Source organism: Squalius cephalus, assembly GCF_949319135.1.
Source record: "Squalius cephalus genome assembly, chromosome: 9".
Taxonomy (NCBI): Eukaryota; Metazoa; Chordata; class Actinopteri; order Cypriniformes; family Leuciscidae; genus Squalius; species Squalius cephalus.
The window spans coordinates 13,352,048-13,372,432 of record NC_137130.1 but is presented as its reverse complement, the minus strand read 5'-3'; the positions used below and the strand labels follow the sequence as shown (position 1 = coordinate 13,372,432).

At 35.7% G+C, this 20,385-nt stretch overlaps 1 protein-coding gene across 1 annotated transcript in view; it reads right to left on the bottom strand.

Annotated features, from left to right (window-relative positions):
* mao (monoamine oxidase) overlaps positions 1-20,385 on the bottom strand; it is a 37,309-nt gene extending 16,924 nt beyond the window's left edge. Inside the window, exons 1-3 of the mRNA XM_079880803.1 lie at positions 20,288-20,385; positions 3,914-4,008; positions 2,421-2,558 (exon numbers count right to left, since the gene is read on the bottom strand). Of these exons, the coding sequence (XP_079736929.1) occupies positions 2,421-2,558; positions 3,914-4,008; positions 20,288-20,384 (330 nt within the window). The 5' untranslated portion in view covers position 20,385. The remainder of the gene's footprint in view (positions 1-2,420; positions 2,559-3,913; positions 4,009-20,287) is intronic.

Here is a 20,385-nt window from a genome sequence, read left to right as displayed (position 1 = left end):
CCTGATCCCAAAGACAGAGCCAGACATCAGGGTGTGAGAAAACGTGAGAGAGAGAAAGAGTGTATCCCCTCAATCCTGATAGCGATTGTCTTTTGATGAGGAGTGCTGCCATGGTAACCCACAGGGATGCTCCGATCAGGAGATAATGGCGTGAGGAGAGAGGGGAAGGCTCCTTCAGTACATGCACTAACACAAACACACACACCATTAATCATTAGGACAGACATGCTCACATTCATTCTATTTAAATCAAAACACGTACAAAAAAGCAGCCTGTAGCAAGACAGACCATAACTATATTGGTTGAAATGTAGCACAGCTCTGAGCCTCTCCTTTATTTTTCAAGTAGTATCATTGTGCCTCTGAGATGCTGATGCATTCTCACAAATGAAGCCTTGAAATCAATCAGATATGTCTACATGTGTTCAAAGTCTCTTTTTAGTGTCTTCTTCTGCTCATTCATTCTGCATTAGTGCCTTGGGTAAATTATTCTGTCAAAAACTGTTAAAGGGTTAGTTCACCCAAAAATGTGTTCCGAAGATGAACAAAAGTCTTACGGGTTTGGAACAACATGAGGGTGAGTATTTTCATTTTTGGGTGAACTCACCCTTTAAGGAACACCTGGCTTGACATTGACAATGATTGCGCTGTCAAACCGCACAAACCAAGGAACATTTTCAATATTTACTCACCCTCATGTTCTTTTGTGGAGCACAAAATGGTGAATTTCTGAAACATACACTACAGTTCAAAAGTTTGGGCTTAGTAATAATAAAAAAAAGAATTATAGAATTATATTTTTATTCAGCAAGGTTGCAGAGTTACAGAACGTACATTTATAATGTTACAAAGAATTTCCATTTTTAAAGTCCAACTGAAATCAAAATTGACCCTATTTACTTTGTTAGCGCATATTACTAGTCTTGTGGTGAACAATTAATCCGTGCAAGTTAATACACAGAAAAAAATTGTTTGCCGTCGTAATCTTTAATCAAAGTCTGAAATGTTACTTCCGGTCTGGAATGGCGTTCCTTCTCTGATGATGTAGGTTTGACGGCTTGGGTTGGGAAACGCTTAACCACTCCCCTCAAACCGCTAGTCTGCTATGAGCGAGAAATGGAGAGGAGGAGCGCTAGAGTAAAACCCTGCCCTCTGTTCAATATTCCGTTTCACTGGGAAATACGTCACAACACTGAAGAAAAGTCGTTTACAACTTCCGGTTCACGCAGACTTTAAAAATGCTGTTGTTTTGTATTATCTGTTAACAAAATAAAACTAGAAAAACTGGATAAGTCTCCACAAAAATATTAAGCAGAATTATTTTCAACATTGACAATAATAACTGTCTATACAATAATAAAGATGAAAACTGATTAGACAGATTAAACACAGATGTTACTATAAAATATAAGAGCAACCAACACATTATGCAAAAGTCATACATTTGTGTCAAAAGAAAGTCATACCAGTTGGAACAACATTTTTCATTTTTGGGGGGAACTATCCCTTTAGTGAGATTCTACTACTTCCACATTCTTGATTTTTAATATTGAGAGGATATAGGATATTGAGATCGAAGAGATGTGATATTACGGTGTTACACAGTTAACTATTCTGCTAAACAAAGTACAGGATTATGGGAAATATGCCAAAGGGCCTTTTCCATGGCAACTGCAATCGGTTTCCATTCTGACATGATCTACAATGAACACTCCAATGAATACTCACCATGACCTTTCCCATTGTGCACACCGCCTTCCTGAGTATGAGTGAGCTTGTCGGTTTTCCAGTCTCTATTTCAAGAAGCTCTATGATTTAGCTCAATAACTTTAAAACCACCTCATGTATCTGTCTTACGAATATATGACCACAGAAAGGAGTAAAGCTCACATGATAAACAGCAGTTCTATGAATCCAGAGATTTATCCTGGTAATAGCAGGGTCAGAGCGGAGAAGGCACTGAATCTACAGCCAAATCTAATAAGGTCATGCAGTGTGCATGTGCTAAGGGCAGTGATGTGTCTACTCAAATTGGATATGGGGCAGGAGGAGGGGAGGCTGGTGTCTTGAGTTCTGCCCTTCTTACCCACTCCAAGCATCTGAAACCATATTACAGACTTCCTTCAGGCTGCGATTAGCATCTCCAGGCTTGAGCACAGCACGCTAATGTGAAGGAGAGGCTCTGTATTCAGCCCTGTTCAGCTGAGCGCACTGGGCCTAGCTCTGACTTCCTGTGCATTAAGACATGAGTGTGCTCAAACAAAAGGCTGTATTATTAGCCGAAGCTTTGCCCTGGAGCTCTGAAGAGAGCTGGATTTTGAGGCAGGGGAAAAATCTTGTTTTGAATTTTGTAGCTGTTTTTCCTTTGATTTGGTAATAAGTCCAAGCTACTAGGTGTGTATGCCTTCACTGAGGTTTACCTTCACATAGTGAATCAGAGACTCCTCCTCGTTGACTTTGTATGTTTTCACCCCGTACTGTTTGGCTATCCTCAGGATGCGGTTTTGAGTGGGCCCAATGTACGCTCCTCCCAGATCCACCCATTTGGTCTCCTTATTCTGAAGGCAAACAAAATTTGTGCAGGATTAACAATGAAATTGTCACTAAAAGCCACAGTGAGAGCAAAGAAAGGAAAAACAAAAAAGGAAGTGGTAGAATATGCACGCAACGACAGCAGATTTCGGTCCACGTGAATGGCAAACATTCCCACTAATTAGTCCCACGACCCAACTTGAAACTTGGTTTAGATTTTTTCGCCATTATGTTGTCAAACTCGCCGTGGTGGCAAGCATCCGACTTGACTCGAAAGACTTCGTAATTGAGTTCATGACTAAAAATTGGGAGAAAAAAATCATCCAGTGGGATGCCAGCCTGTGCAACTTAAGAAAGACTTAACTAAGAGTGTGCAACATTGACTAAATCCTGATATTTTGATAGCAAATTTCGCTGAGTGTGTTTTTGTGCAGGTACCTTGGCTGATTTAGGGATGTCATAGACAGCTGACTTCAGAAACGTTCATTTTCTTCATATTCAGCTCAACGGTTAGTTTGCAGCAGTGACAGAAATGAACATTTATGTTAAGGCGCAATATTTGCCCCCTTACACTCTTAAAAAATTAAGATTCCAAAAGGTTTTTTTTCTCAGCAATGCCATAGAAGAACCATTTCTGGCTCCTAAAAGAACCTTTCATTCAACAGTTCTTAACAGAACCATGTTACTCTCAGTGTAAATTAACATTTGAATAATCTACAGAACCTTATTCCACTATAAAGAACCTTTTGTGGAATGGAAAGGTTCAATGGAAGTTAAAGGTTCTTCATGGAATCATCATTGCCAATAAAGAACCGTTATGTTTAAGAGTGTAGATTGACTTCCTGGGGAATTTTACCTTTATAAGGGCATTTTTCTAACTTTATTTGATGCATGTAACAACTTTATGTAAAATTCTTACATTTAATCATTAAATTTAATTATAACAATAGAGCTATAGCACTATAGGGCTGTTACCAATCAAATGTCACCAGCATCAACTAAACCCATTTTTGCACTGCAGAAATGTCACAGAAGCTGAAGAATCTGAAGTGACATTTAGATGTATTTACAGACTGTTGAATGCAGCTCAAAGGTGGCATAAATGCAATTACAATTACATAAATAACGTTTTAAAAATATACTTTTGAATACTGAAATATGAAGCGATCTAAAAAACCCAATGATTTTTCTAATAGGCAACATCATAGTAAGTGTGTGGAGCGAGTTTTGTTTTGTTTTTCCAAAATAAGTAACATAATGTCTGCACATTGTTTAAACAATAATGACTATAGACTATAGTCTTAACACACATGTAGAAGCAGACCATTTGTGCTGACATGAAGTCATTTTATTTGATTCAGAATTCAGATGAGTATCTTACCTGAACAGTAAAGGTTCTTCCACCAACACGGTCCCTGGCTTCCAGGAGGACAGGATTCAGGCCGCTCTCCACCAACAGCTTGGCAGCACTCAGACCTGTCAATAGGGAGTGTAGAAATGCAGTGTAAGATTTTAGTAGACATATGCACCAATATTTACTATACTTGTCTTTGAGAAAACTTATTTTTTTATAGGGGAGACAACAAGAAATGACGAGGAGAGAAAGGCAAATGAATCAGAACTTGTTTCACCAGCACTTTGGCTAACCGCTAAGCTTCAAAAACTTTAGGAAAACTTTAGAGTACATTTAAGATGCTGGAAGCCTATGGTCTAGTTGAAAATAACTATTTCCAAACTGTTTCTGTCCTCATAATATTAAAGGTCGTTCTATCTTGAAAACATATTTCCTATCTGACTGCATAGCTACCATTTTTACAGGCTTTCTATTGTGTGTGATATTATGAATGGCCTTTTAAAAATAAAATCTACATATTTAAACCTCTTCTATGTGAACAATATTAATAGTTTGTACATCACTTGCCTCAACCTCCAATGGGAAGGCACTAGGGTCTGGCTTGCCTTGTACAATGTAAAATACTTGGCAAATGTGCCAGCCACATGTTAGCTGACATTTTTATATTTTTCTGTGCTGATGTTTGGTAAAATTAGTCAAATGGACTGAGAGTGCTACTGTATATTCATAGCAGTAACTGAAACTATAATCAAATAAGCCAAAGCATTTAATGAACACGCAAGGAGTAGCGGTTGTGTGGAACTTTGTGAATAGTGGGTGTTTCCAAGTCTGTGGAAATCTGCAGGGCTCAACAACAATTTTTTAATGCAGTTCTTGTTTGGCCTGTGGTTATTACTTACTCTGCCAACATTTCCTAGGAATTGCCACAAACGTGATAAAAAATTTAAACGAATTAAATTACAATTAAAAACAGTAATACTGTGAAATATTATTACAATTTAAAAGCAACTGTTTTCTATTTTATTATATTTTGAAATTACCTGAGACATACTTAATCAGTCCAATCTCACAATAACAATGTTTAGTCTATCACAGAAAGCCAAATGTTAAAGTTTCAAGAAATATAAACAAATGTACATGATCAAAAGAAAAAGAAAAAAGTAATTCATAGTGACAACACAGCACTGGGCCTATAGTGCAAATGACATCACCAACTGGACTGAAACTCACTCACAGACTTATTATTGAAGCCTTTGTGTTATGGGTAAATGGGAAAGAAAGAAAAAAATCTTCACAGAATCTAAAGGCTTGTTCACACCAAGAACGATTAAGATAACGATAAAGTTCTACATATCCAGCTAAAGAGCGATAAAAACATTGACAGCCAATCAGAATCCTTCCAACTTTAAAAAGCATGAGCATTTAAAGCGGCAGACGACAAAACTGCAGCATGCATTTAAAATAAACAGAACGATATTGTCCGCTGGTGTGGGCACTAATATAGTTCTCGTTCTTGGTGTGAACAAGCCTAAAGATGTCCCTTGGGGAAAAACATTAGTATAAAACAGTTATATTATCTTTGTATCTTCCCTGTAATCATTGGATTCCTGTTTAAACCCCTGAGGCTGTGTAGTGATTATAGTGTCAGCAATAAACTCACAACTGGAAGCCAGAAGTAAAAACTAGGTTCCCTGCATGGGAAAAAAAAAGCCAAACACAAATTCACATGTTTCCTGTCTCCACACACACACACACACATGCACACACACACACGCACAAACACTTCCTCTCCTTACAGAGGAAGTAAAACTTCTCCCGTGAATTTCTGATGATGTGGTTTTTACCATGTAAGAAACAAAAAAGTAGGACATTTCCAGACTGCACTCAGCTACAATAAAAATAGCTTATGAGTAGTTTGACAAATAAGGTGGACATTATTTTTCCAAATGTATATTGTTAATTTATTAATAATGATAAATATATTTCATTTTTTAAAGGCCTTTTGTCCCTACGACAACTAATATTATACAAGTATAATATTAACATTATATTATCCTGCCAGTTTATATATTGATTCAAGTAGTTTCTGCATTCTAGTCCTCCACCCTTATAATATGAACAAGTAAAATTATTACACAACATTTAGATAAAAGCAGTTTAAAATAGTTTCAAATGGAGTTTAGCACATGGCAATGCCATGTCAAACATTAAAAATAAATCAATTCACAAATAGAAAAATTAACCCATTTTTTTCAATGCTGTGTGCTTATAGCCACAGTGATGTGACAATGCAGAAGAGGACATCTGAGGCAAAAGCATGGCCTTGAAATCTTACATAATACTGCAAACACCCAGACAAACAGTTTACCCAAACACCCAGGACAAACATCTGAAACACTCTCCATGATTTGGCTACTGTGGCCGGCAGTGACCCATATAAACTGCAGAGGCTTACAAAACCTGGCCACAGCTGTGAAGGCTGATATCTGACAGGTTTGAAATGATTGTTTTACTAAATTATATTTTGGTTGAACCTCCAAGGCTTTGTTCACACTACACACAAATGCAATTTGGTTTTCAAATCTGATATTTAGAACTGACTGTCCATTTTACAAGTGATGAAATCTGATCTGTTTGTTCAGACAGCGTAGTCAATATTACGTGTAAACATCGGTTACTGTATGCGTTAGCACAATGTCAAGAGAGTCTCATTCAACAACAGAGTGGATGTCAGTGTGAGAGAAAAGGATGAAAAATAGACATTAAGTCTCAGCTCATGTCATCCCATCCCATATATCATGACATCCCATCATGATGCTGAACTCACAGGGTGAACATTTTACACACTCACTACATAGTCGGATTTACTAAACAGGGCAAATATGCAATGCGGCCGCAATCTATTAAAAATGCAGATGGGAGTGGAAATTTCTGAAGGTGATTTACTGACAATGCACAAATTCAAGTACCAAATCGGATAAGACATGCTTTCATTGGGGGGTAAATAATAATGGAGCAAATACCACTGAACTGATCACCGCAAACCTTAGTAAATTACGTTGCATGATATATTTAAATACTCTGCGCCCATAAATGTAGCCGGCTGAAGGAAAACTCCTACAAATGCATGTGCAATAAGGGTGCAAAACTAACTTTTCATTGCTAATTTCTAACTGTAAATCCTGAATTTTTTAACGCCAAAAGAGGGTTTGTAGATCTGGCCCTATATGACGAAAAGGTGAGCAAAATGATATTCGAATACAGCTCTGGACAATATTACAAACATTGCATGATCTAACATATGTATCCAAAATAAGGGGGGGGGGGGGGGGGGTATGAATTTCCAGCATTCAGACTAAAAGTCTGGTTTGGATCAGGTTTGTAAACATGTTTTTTGCTGCTCAGGCAACTAAAAAAAAAAAAAAACATTGGTAAGTTAAACATAGGTAAGCAAATTTGCTGCCTATCTGAACAAAGCGGAGACACAAAACGACAAATGAGCTCACAGACAGATGCACTGCAGTGAAATCTGATTATTTAACCAGGTGGCATGAGGTGGAGGTATTCAAGTCTCAACCCAAAGAAATGGAGGACGGAATTGTTCCAAGAACCAATTCAATGAAACCTCATATTTCACACGTGTCAGCAGTTACTGGCCTATCTGATGCTATTATATCAAGCACAGTGCAAACAAAGTCATGCATACTCATAAAAACACAGATCTGAAAGTTCTGTGATGTGTATAAAATATTACATGATCCATATGTGGCATTCATTTCTGTTTGTAACTCCTTGGTTGAACTGATCATTTTCTTTTTACATAAATAGCTGTGAGATCTGAGAAAGATCGGTCTCTCACGTTTGAGAACCCTTACAAAAAAGAAGTATACTTCAAGTTAATTTTATGAAGTATACTCAAGTAATGTTCAAGTATATTTTTAAGTATACTTTATGTAGTAAGTATACTAATATCAATGTGTACTTGTAGTAAACTTGTGAATGTACTATTTCAAGACTGCTTGGGACTAAATTGGCCCACTTTTAGTATATAAAAGTATACATGTAAGTGTACCTTAAGTGTAAGAGTAGTAAACTACTTAGTTTACTATTTTAATATAAGTAGTACATTTTTTAGTTTATGAAAGTACACACTGAAGTGTACTCTCAGTAAACTACTAGTTTAGTAGTTTATACTGCAAGTATACTTGTAAGTTTTCTTTAAGTGAACATAACATTATACTTATAGTTTACTATTTATATATTATTTTTGCACTTGCAGTATACTACTATGTTCAAATGTAGATATTATTTTTTATACTTGAAAAATACCTTTAACTGTACTTTAAATTTTAAAAACATTTTATTAGCTTCATGCATCCTTTTTTAATCAAAACTTGATTGTCGGTAAGTTTCATAAAGAAAGGCAACATTTTAAACAAAAAAGTTGAGAAAATCACATTTTTGTCAAAGACTACGCCTTGATCAGATTCAGAACGATGATCAAAACACAGATGGAGTAGATCGCGTCCAACACCCCCAAAGCTTCACAGTCGTTTTATCTGCATGGGTTACGCTTCATTTCATTTGGTAATATTAAGCAGTTTTGATTTACACGCTGTTTAATGTTTGATGATCACGTTATTTTACATTTGAGTGAGCAATCTTCTATCACTTGTTTCAGCTTCTTCTTCTCCTGTGTTTTGATCCGGAGATTCTGCACTAGAAGATGTGTCAAATTCCTATACACTACCAGTGGACTAGCCTACACAAAAATTCAGATACACAGAATTAGAAACATATCTGTTTTATATCAATATTCTAATCAATATTTCAAACAATGTAAGTTTCATAAGACTGTATATGAAAAACTATGTAAAAAAAAGTATATTTAATAGGCTACTCGATCAAAAGAGTTAACACAACTACAAGCCAAGTATACTTTGAATACTTAATTATACTTTTAAGTATATCTCGATCAAAAGATTGAGTACAAGTACAGGCCAAATATACTTGGAGTTTTCTCTCAGTATGAGTCAAGTACACTTTAGTGTAATTTTAAGTATATTTCTGAGAAGTACATAAAGTATATTTTTGAGAAGTATATAAAATGTAGACTGAAAGTATACTTTCTTATTTTTAGTTTAAAAGAAGTATACTAATAAAACACTTGAATAAACTTCTTTTTCGTAAGGGAAGGCTGGCTCACAAGCATATATTTTCTTCTTTCAGAGACATAAAATGGTCAGGAAAAGCTGGAAAAACACTTGAAGTTGGCAGAAACACAATAGTAGCTGTGGTCTTTGTCATTCGAGTGCAGCGCTGAAGGGACCACACTGACTGAACTCTGCCTCTGCCAAGTAAACACACACAAGTGAATACAAAAATGAAGCTTGCGCTTTGCTAAAAACAACATGTTTACAATAAATACTGGAGACATTAACAGTAAAAGCACAGTAAAAATCTCAAAGTGTGTTCAAGCTCAAGAAAGTTTTGCGTTTGACTTTCATTAGTTCACAATAGCCTTTCACACAGCAAATCTGCTAAATATTTGAATGGTTGGTCTGTGCACATGCACATGTGGTTACATGTTTTTAGTCATGTTTTTTTTATCAGTGGGGGCTCACATCTGTGCAAATGCGTCAGTCGTTCAACTGTGTCTCAGAGTTGGACATCCTGCCAGTTTATATATTGATTCAAGTAGTTTCTGCATTCTATTCCTCCACCCTTATTCTTCAAACCCAACTTCCAGCCTTCACTTGATCATGTCTTCTGTTTATTGTTTACACAACTTTAACTAAAAATAGCTTAAATCAAATGCACTGTGCAAACTAACACAACTTAATAGTTTTTCTATAGTCGCCTTTTGGACAAGTATGTTGGAAAAATGACAATTGCCAGATAACTTGAAGGTGAGTAAATGATAGATTTTTTTTTTTGATGAACTACACTTTTAGACTTGAGTATCAAGTTGCAGTTACTCCTTCCAAAACAGAAATATAAGCAAAAAGAACCAATTTTGGTCAAAATACAGTGGAAATACAGACAATTATCTTTGAAAAAAGTCACCAAGCCAAAAAAGCTTAAAATATCATCCCACCAATCACGATACTGCTACTGAAAGACTGCTCTGCGAAATAAGCCAAGGACTAATAGATACCCAAGACTAACTTTGTTGCCAAATGATACAGTGATAATGAATGAGTCTAAAATGTCAAAAATCACATCATTTTTTATTTTTTTTTATTTTAAATATACGAGCAGAACACACTAAACTTGGTTAAGGTATTTATCTGACAAAAAGTTTTGGCAAAAAAGGCAAACTACAGCTTACAGGTTTTATTTTACTACACAGAGAATACTGACTACAACATAACCATATCTTGTTTTTGCATGTGTTCATAATTTCTTTGTATGACAGCCTGTGTGATAGAAATATTTTATGTAATGGGTATTTTCAACATTAAATGTACAGAGAAATGCAGACTAAGGATGCTCAGGCCATAATATACTTAACCAAAAAGTGCTTAACACAGTAGAACTAACAGTCATATGATTAGCTTAGATCATTACAAACCAATCACCGGAACAAATCACAGTGAAGACGACATTTTCACTCAACTGTATGATTTAAATGTACATGCATCTTTCTATTCAGGAGACTCACTTGGTTGTTGTGGCCAAAAGACCACCGTAGAGACATTGATAGTGTTGGAAGACTATAGAGCCGCACTCGGGGTGAGGCTGTAATACTCTGAGTTAGTATTAATGATCCTGTGTCGATCCAGCGTACACCTGAGAAGGATGGTGAGAGTGTATAGATGCTAAAGATCTGTGTGCTCATGTGTGATTGAGGTAGTGATAGTAGCTTCTTGATGGGACACCGTCACCTTACTTCAGGGAAGTATTGTATTGTATTTTAAGTATTCAGGTAATTCAGGGAATCTTCAGGGAAGAGATACTGTAGTTATTATTTTTAACAAATGGAAGCTGTTTAAACTGTCGTGGAAAAAAAATTATGTCTGCACAATTTGGCATGTTTCACTTTGTTATCACAAATAAAACAATTGACTCCAAGACCAACTACACACTATGCTTACAATAACAAAATTTTCATAATATGTAAATAAAGGGTGAAAATGTAAATTTTCCTAGGCCGGACATCACTTTTGGCCATTACCATGACCATTATAAATGGCTCTAAATAAAACTGAACTTTGATGTACATCCTGACTCTAAAAAGATGCATATGTTTAGCACGACTAATTCAGTTTAAATATTAAATGAAGACTTGAGTTCAACTGTAAAGCATGCAACAGAATAACATCCACCACACACTGAAAAAAATGATTCATTGACTTAGTTGAATTTACTAAAAAAAATTATGTTAATTGTATCCACATAATTGATTTTAGCTAAATTTAAACAAATGCATTACGTTGAACTAAGTTCAGCTTAATGCATTTGTTTAAATGTAGCTAAAATAAATTGTGTGGAACCACTTACGATAAAAACATTTAGTAAATTCAATGAATTTACTGAAATCATTGAATTTATTAAAAAAAAATATTGTAAGTGGTTCCACACAATTTATTTTAGCTACATTTAAACAAATGCATTAAGCTGAACTTAGCTCAACGTAATGCATTTGTTTAAATGTAGCTAAAATCAATTATGTGGATACAATTAACAATTTTTTTTAGTAAATTCAACTAGTCAATGAATCATTTTTTTCAGTGCAGAACAGGAGAAAAATTAACCCAGTGGGATTGTCAAACCACTGAGGAAAAGGTCAAACTTTCTTTGAAGAGAAATCTGGGAGATCAAAGAGTAACGCTCTTTCAAGGGTTAGTTCACCCATTAATTCTGTCATTAATTACTCACCCTCATGTCTTTTCCAAACCCTTATGACCTGCATTCATCTTCGGAAAACAAATGAAGATATTTTTGATGAAATCCGAGAGCTTTCTGACCACCCATAGACTGCAACATTATAGACACTTTCTAGGCCCAGAAAGGTAGTAAAGACTTGTTAAAATAGTCCATGTGACTACAGTGGTTCAACCTTAATGTTATGAATATGAAGTGATGAGAAGAACATCAGAGACTGACACAGAAGAGAAGAAATTGTTGAATAAAGTGGCGTTTTTTTTGCGCACAAAAAGTATTCTCGTCGCTTCATAACATTTAGGTTGAACTACTGTAGTCACATGGACTATTTTAACAAGTCTTAACTACCTTTCTAGGCCTTTCTGGACAGAAAGCTCTCGAATTTCATCAGAAATATTTTCATTTGTGTTCCGAAGATGAACGAAGGTCTTACGGGTTTGGAACGACACAAGGGTGAGTAATTAATTAATGACAGAAATTTTCATTTTTGGGTGAACTAACCCTTTCAGCCTCTTGTTTTCTTCTATTCTTGGCATTTCCACCCAATTCATTTGTATTTTCCCATCCATTTCATTTCTTCAACTTAAGATGTTGCATTTAAACAACTATACATTTAAACAACATGTTCTGTGGATCTGGGAAATTTTGAAAGTAATAGCAAGCTCCAGCAGGATAAATATATCTAATATTCTAATAGTGATATTTTACAAGCAGTGCTTAATTTTTGTGCCCTAATAGAGGATCTAGGACCAACTGTGTTGGGTCTAAAAACTTCCTCTGACCTTGTTCAATATTATTAGAGACCTAGCTGATTATGATAAAACAACATATTTAGGATTCACTCCCTTTGCTGGCACCAGTTCAGCGGGCCATTTACTGGGAAGCAAGAGTCTGAGGGTGGATGGGTTGCCATGGCAACAGTACATATAAAGATGCAGTCGCTTGGCAAAGGTAAATCTACACCAATTACCTTCCTGTATTCACTGGGAACAAGAATCTGCTGTGCACTCTAGCTCTAAATGACATGACTTAACAAGGTTAGGGTTTTCAATAAGACAACAAACTAAAGGTTAAGACAGTAAATCAAACGACATATCAGTTTATAGGTCTGATCTGGATCTTTTGCAGCATATAAGTTTGTTCTGTGAGAAGAACAGGTGTTCTCTTCACCTACTGCACAATTATGAGATGCTGCTATTGACCACCAAAACCATCCATACTTAACCAAAATGAGAACTAAAACTAATTTTAAAGGCCAAATGTTCAGATTTTATTTCTTTAAGAAATGTTTTATCGTAAAGTTTAAATCCATATTTAAATCTAGAACTAAATATGTAACTTAAGTGCATTCATGCAGGCAACATTCATGGGCAATGCAAACAATTAATATGAAAATCTGAAATATTCACATTATTTACTGTGCATTTATGTTTGTAAAATCTGGCAAGAGTAATTGCAACACTGTGTCACATTGAGAAAAACAATTAACCTGAAACCGTATAAGCACTTTTTCTCTGCGTTAATATGTCTTTTTCCAAAATAGGCAGGATTAGTTTACAACTCTGTTTGAAAGGTCAGTTCTAGAACTATATTAGATTACAAAACGCCCTCTGTATTAATACCACAATCTAAACCTAATTGCTTTGTTTGCACTCTTACCAACCCTGATTAAACCTGATATTACAGACCAAGAAGAATCAAAGGCTATGTCTGTCAGCTATGGTGGTAATTGCACAATCACATTATCACAACACATTAACACTGACCATGCTGTTAATGGGAGGTGACACAGGCCACCTTTCAGTCTGTGGTTCATCCCTCAAGGAATTTCTCAATTAAAATGGTAATGTCAGCTTTAGCAAGCAGCTCATTCATCAATTATCCCACAAGACAGTAACCAGTACTTTGAAAGAGGTTTGTTGACTTCTTAAAAAAGGTAGGAATGGACCAATATAACAATTCTATCCAATACTGATCAACAGATAAATATGCTCATGTTATACCAATAACAATACATGTTCAATTTCAAAACTGTCAAATTTTGTCTAAATAAATTGCTACAAGTGAATTTAGTAGGGATGCACCAATACGACAATTTTGGCAGATATCGATAACCGATAATTCTTTATATTTGAAAGCCGATAACCAATATATTGGTCGATAAATCTAAATATAATTTTTATTATATTTTTGAAAGCCTGATTACAAAAACAAAAGTCTCAACATTAAAAACCATGCAAGCACACAATTATAATGTTCTCATTATAATTTTATTGTAGCCTATATGACAGACTTGTGCTGCACATGTTGCACTTAACTGTATTTTTGTTTTTTGAAGCGATTCCAATCATATTTCAAGCAATTCAAAACCAACATGGCAAACAGTGCGCATCTGAAGGAACCAATCCATTATTTATCGGCTTTAATACATCGGCCAAATTTTCTCATTGGTCCAATAATGTCAACATTAAAAATAAACATATCGGCCGATACCGATATGGTGGCCGATATATAATGCATACCTAGAATTTAGGCATCCCAACATTATAATGTGTACAGTATGAAAATGATTATAATAATAAAAAAAATTATCATTCTGAGTGTTACAATATGAAGATCCAAAGATGATGAAGAGTCAGACAGGTTCCACATACTAAGAGATTTAATGATAAAATAAACTCAGAATAATCCAGCACGTGTAACAATGTGCTCTGGACACGAACAACAACCGACCAAGAACTGAGGAAACAAAGGAACTTAAGTATACACTGTTAACAAACTCAAATACAAACGGCTGTGATGATTAAATGAATTTCCACGGTAACAAACAAAGTGGCGGGAAACGTGAACAAACAAAGACAACAGGAAATAATGATAAGCAAACTAAAAGTTCATGAGAATGATAATTATTCATTTAGATGATGGCAAAAGTGATCTAAATGTAAAAATAGGGAAAATGAGCATGCATATATATACGTGACATACGTGAGTACAGTTCATGATGTTTCACGTTCTTAGAAGCAATTGCTTTCTCCAATATGCTGCAACATTGACATTTGGATGCACTATTGAAAAAGAAATTAGAGAGATCAGTGAAATGGCATGTTCTCCTGGCAATCCCAAGGACAGTTGTTCGTCTAACAGAGAAACAGAGCGGTATTATCTTAAGTTGCATAACGAAGCCAGTCAAGCTGGAGTCAGGCTCTGCGTGGCTCAGTGGGGGAAAAAACAGGCCAATGACGTTTGTTTACACAAGCTAAGAGGACACAGCAAAAAGGCATCCGAGTATTTCCCTAGCACTCTAAAAGCATTATGCAGACATATTTTTCCAAGTTCATATGTTTGTTTTACCACTATGAAAGTCAATCTAAAAATCAATGTTTGCAATTGTGCTTACATTGATCTTCAGAGATCCATTTATTACTGGAATAAACATTGTTTTCTTTATTTTGAAGGGATGTTGTTGCCTTATTTGCGATAAAGCAACCAGAAGTATTTTATTGTCTATGAGAGCTGGTCATTTCCATGAACACGAGTGACTGCAACCACTGGCAATGTCTGAGGTGACAAAATTGAGAAATGTTTAACTTTATGCAATTGAAGCAGCATAAAGTCAGTTTATTTTACAGCTAATTCTGTGCAAGACCTGGCAGACAAATTCTTTGCACTACCGTAGCAAGTTTTATTTGATCAAAAACACAGTCAAAACTATGATGTTACAAAATGTTATTACAATTTAAAATAATTCATTTCTATTTTAATATATTTTTCAAATGTATTCAGTGTCACATGATCCTTCAGAAATCATTCTAATATGCTGATTTGGTGGTCAAGAAACATTTCTTATATTATCAGTTGAAAACAGTTGTGCTACTTAATACTGTTGCTAAGACTTTGATATAGTTTTCAGGCTTCTTTGATGAATAGAAAGTTAAAAGGAACCGCATTTATTTTAAACAAACCATTTGTAACATTTTAAATGTCTTTGCTGTCAATTGTTTTGATCTATTTAATTAATTTTTGAATGGTAGTGTACTTTGCAAAGCCATCATTAAAAACACACACTTGAATAAAGAAGTACAAAACACACTGCAAAAGTGGTCTATTCTGACACACCACACAACTGGCCTGTGAATCTACATGTTTCCTGTATTTTCTGGCTGACTTCCAAAGTAGGAATGCCGAAGTTCTTTAGTAAGAGCAGGGCACTCACCGGGAAGCGTCAGTGTCAACAGCCTCTGCAATTAGATGTGGAATTCCTGCCTTTCACTTGCTCACCCCATGAGAGCTGCTGCTGAGACCTACTAGAGTTCTGAGCAAAACAACTCCCTAATGCTTTTGTTATTTGAAACACTTCTCAGTATGTTCATTTGTAAAACTGTTTCTGACAGCTATTTGTACATGTAAGCACATAAAGGCGAAGTAATTATGCAAAAATACTTTCTAATTTCTCAGCTTGATATGCACATTTAACTATCAGCAAGTCATCTGCAGGTTGATTTCTCTGAGGAGTAAAACATAGGTGCTATCACAGCATTACTCTGTTTATTTGAACATTTCGTCCATTCCAACACATTCAAACTGGCTCAACCAATGGTTACCAGTTTCTCCATAGCTGTCCAAGCGTGCTATTTGAGTGAAGTAAACAAGTTATTAATAGATAGGCCTATATCTGATCATCCTCAATAACCCAGTCGCTATTTACATATACCGTCTATAAACTCTTGCGTTGTGAAGGTAACAACTGACACATTTGTATTACATTACAAACAGCTCTGTTATCAGCCCCACAGTGGAAAATTAAACCATATCCGTACCGGCTGAGACGGATTGGCCGAGAATGGAATGGTTAAACAATGAGAATGGTTTGGCCAGATGATGGAAAAAAGGCTTTTGTTTTTCTGACCAATGACAGAGAGAGGGAAAAATTAATACAAACACCAAAATGTGAACAAACTTTGCAATGTGACTTGTCCCTCGAAATTTGTGCTGCGGACTTAATGATACTTCAAACTGTGCAACTTGTTGAAGAGAGGTGCGCCATAACTTTTCTAAGCAGCTTGACTTGCGATTTTTATTTTAAAATGGCCGAAAAATCCAATAAACTTACATTGGATTCGGCTTGAGTCTCTCCTTTAGAGACCAAACGAAAGAGACTTGATGATCCACCTATCAACACCCTAGCAACCAGAACACCTTAACAACCAAATGGTAACATCCTAGCAACCACCTAAAACATCCTAGTATCATGACAGCCACTTTTGCACACCCATATTTTAAAAATTGGCAGATGCTTTTATCCAAAACGACTTCAACATTTCATTTAAGTTAGGCCTATACATTTTATCAGTTTATGCATTCCCTGGGAATTGAACCAATGACACTAGCAATGGCGTTACTAGTGCCATGCTTTACTCTTTCAAATACAGGAAATGACACACTCACACTTCACCTTTAAAAAATGAATACGGAATAAATGTAAACTGTATTTACAACAGTGACAATATACTTCAGTTGTTGACATGAAACAATAAAAGTAAAGGTGTCATTTCTATTGTTTAGCTGAAAGATGTCAGTTGTCTCTCCTCTATGTCAAGCACAGCCCCTGTGGCACTTGACAACAGACACAAATATTACACATTAGCCCTCCCATGTTCTAGGATCCTGGGGAGCATAAAAAATGAGTTGTCAGTTTTGTTTACCAGTTCTGCCAAAGTGTTGTCTCCCCAAGCACCTCCAGTAGCTTTGCACATAGTAATTAGATTTACAGGGAGTGCTGGGACGTTATTAAAAGGTCCCTGAAGCAACTCATTTTGAGGTTTGGTTAGAATAGGAAACTCTGATCTCCTTCAAAGGCCAACAGGTGAAAAACATCTGCATATTCAACAACTATAAGATGACAACCAATTTATGAAAGAACATTTTTTGTCTTTCTACTCTTTTCTACTTCAAATAACTGCAATGAAAAAAGTGCAATACTGGACAAATCAGATCATACATATCATAAAACATAACGCATGCCACTGCAGGAATTGCACGGCAACAGAGGTTGAATTGTGTAGCCTCAAACTACTGATGATGTGCAATATCGCACACATGCACGAATGACAAACGTTTTACAGACTCAAACGTGCAGTTTGTTAAGCACTGACTGCTAGAAACTTGGCAGGGAATCAAAGTTCTGTTGCTGATAAAAGGTTTTATAGCAATGAATAGGGTGATACTGGGTCCATAGTGCAACATGTGTGGCCTTGTTACATAATAGTGACTGATTACATTGATTAGTTTTCTTCAAGCAAAGTAGTAGTCTGACTGGCACTCCAATGGCACACCTTTGTTGTTTTTTTACAATCAGTAGACCATCTACTTAATTTTTTATGTAAGAGTGGGTTTGTCCATTTTCAGCTTGAATGAGAGAGGCTTCCAGTTATTTCAACTGTACAGAAACAGTGCGTTATATTGCAAACTGGTATATAAGGTGGTCATGAGTTATTAAACTGTGGGCAACTTTGCAAACAGACACCTTACTATCTTCAGATTTAACAATATAGACTAAAACATTTGACTTGATTCTGTGGTCCACTTGCATATCATAAAAAATAAATTGACGAAACCGCCTGTATGACAAGAAAGAATGTTTCCAGCAGGCTATCACGAGGACATCTTGACCCTGTTTTGCTCGGTTTTGTTTTCAAGAATGTCGTTCTTGCACAAGCAATATTTCATCCAGTGTGCACTCCCTCTGAGCTGGGTTTAAATTGTCAAGTCTAAATATGTATATATATATTATAAAGCATTATTCACTGTGGGAACAAGTCCGTTTACACGACAGGAATGGAATTTCCTGTTAGGTTATAACTGTAAAGACATTATGCTATGCTTTCACACTATACTTTACACATGCTGGGAGGACTGACTAAAAAAAAGATCTTATCACGTAGTATTTTCTAATAAATTCTGCATCCAATCAATCGTAGTGCAATATATTAATAAATCTCTCTACAATCTCAGTGAAATAAACTTGCCAGGGAAGAGTGGGTCAAAACACTGAGATCCCCTCCACTAGGGCCAATGCATATTATTATTTTCACTGGGTTGTGATACCAAAGTGTGAAAGGTTTAGCCTTTTCACTCAGCACTTAACGTCTTATTTAACCCTGAGCACCATAAACATTCTTCAAAGCAATGTTTCACACTTTCAATTTTATAAGGGTTAAAACTACGTTACGTAGCCCTGCACCGCTGCAAGTATGTGCATGTGAGTACTGCAGTGTATGTGGATAGTTGACCTATTTTAAGGAATTTTTTTTTAGAGTCTGTTTGGATTAAAATTTATATTAATATACAAGGGGAAGTGTATAGCCTATTTTAAGTTCACCACATTTTTTTGCATTCTTTATTTAATTTTGAATGGTCTTGCAGTGTGATATTTTTTTTAAAGATTATATATATATATATATATATATATATATATATATATAAATATATACACACACACACACACACACACACAGAGAGAGAGAGAGAGAGAGAGATGCAATGTCATGACAAGACATGTCAACTACTAATCAACAGTGTGAAACAATAACCATGTTCTTAGTTTAATAATTTCAAGTGTAAAAATGCCTCTATTTTGAGAACCTGTTGCATCTAACAAGACTATTATTTCTAAAGTGCTTTTTCAAATAAATACATGGACATGAAATATTGATTTGAGTTGGAATATTCATTTTCAATATTCAATTATTCTCACACATGGAAGAGTGAACAGTTATACAACATCGCTGCAGTGATTGACCAATCAGAATCAAGTATTCCAGAGAGCCATGTAATAAGGATGGGTAGTAGTTGACATCGAAAACAGAGTGTCTAGTGTTATGTAGTTTGCCATAATTCATCTAAAATTACTATAAAAAAAAGTTACATTTGTCTATCTGTATACATGCATTGTGCGCATAATGTTACAAACTAAAGGCAAGGTAAACGTGATTTAAAAGAATATACACTTGCCCATACACACGTGTATATTTGAAACTAAAATCTTGATGTTGAGTATAAAAGAAAAGTTCATTGACACGTTATATAGCAACTACACAGATGCACTGTTGCATGCCACTTAACGGTCTATGCCTCGGGCGTTATGATTATGAAATAATCATGTCACGGAAGTGAAAGAGCAAGCTCAGGTGACATCGGGAACAAATTCACTTTAAGTCTGCAGAACTAAAACCTTCCTTTCGACAAACTAACAGAGTCCTATTTAAAACGTAAATATGCATTATTATTTTTAAACGAAGCGATAATACAGTGTTATAAGGCGTCTAAGCTTCTTAGGGAATGGAATAATCGTTCAGCATGGGTCAGTCGCGCGCCTTATATTACTAAATAACGATGATCATAACTGTGCATTACAGTCATCAGCCTGTAATCTTCATCCATGCAAAGTTTCTTTAAGAGTGCGTTAATTGCAATGAGATTATATGAAGTTTTATGCGCTATTTTGATGAGACTAACCTGAGATGCCTCCGCCAATCACAATCACGTCGTATGTGTTCGCAGTCATGGTGCTGTTCGTCTCTCTGGCGCTCAGAGCAGAAGAGCCGCTCCGCATC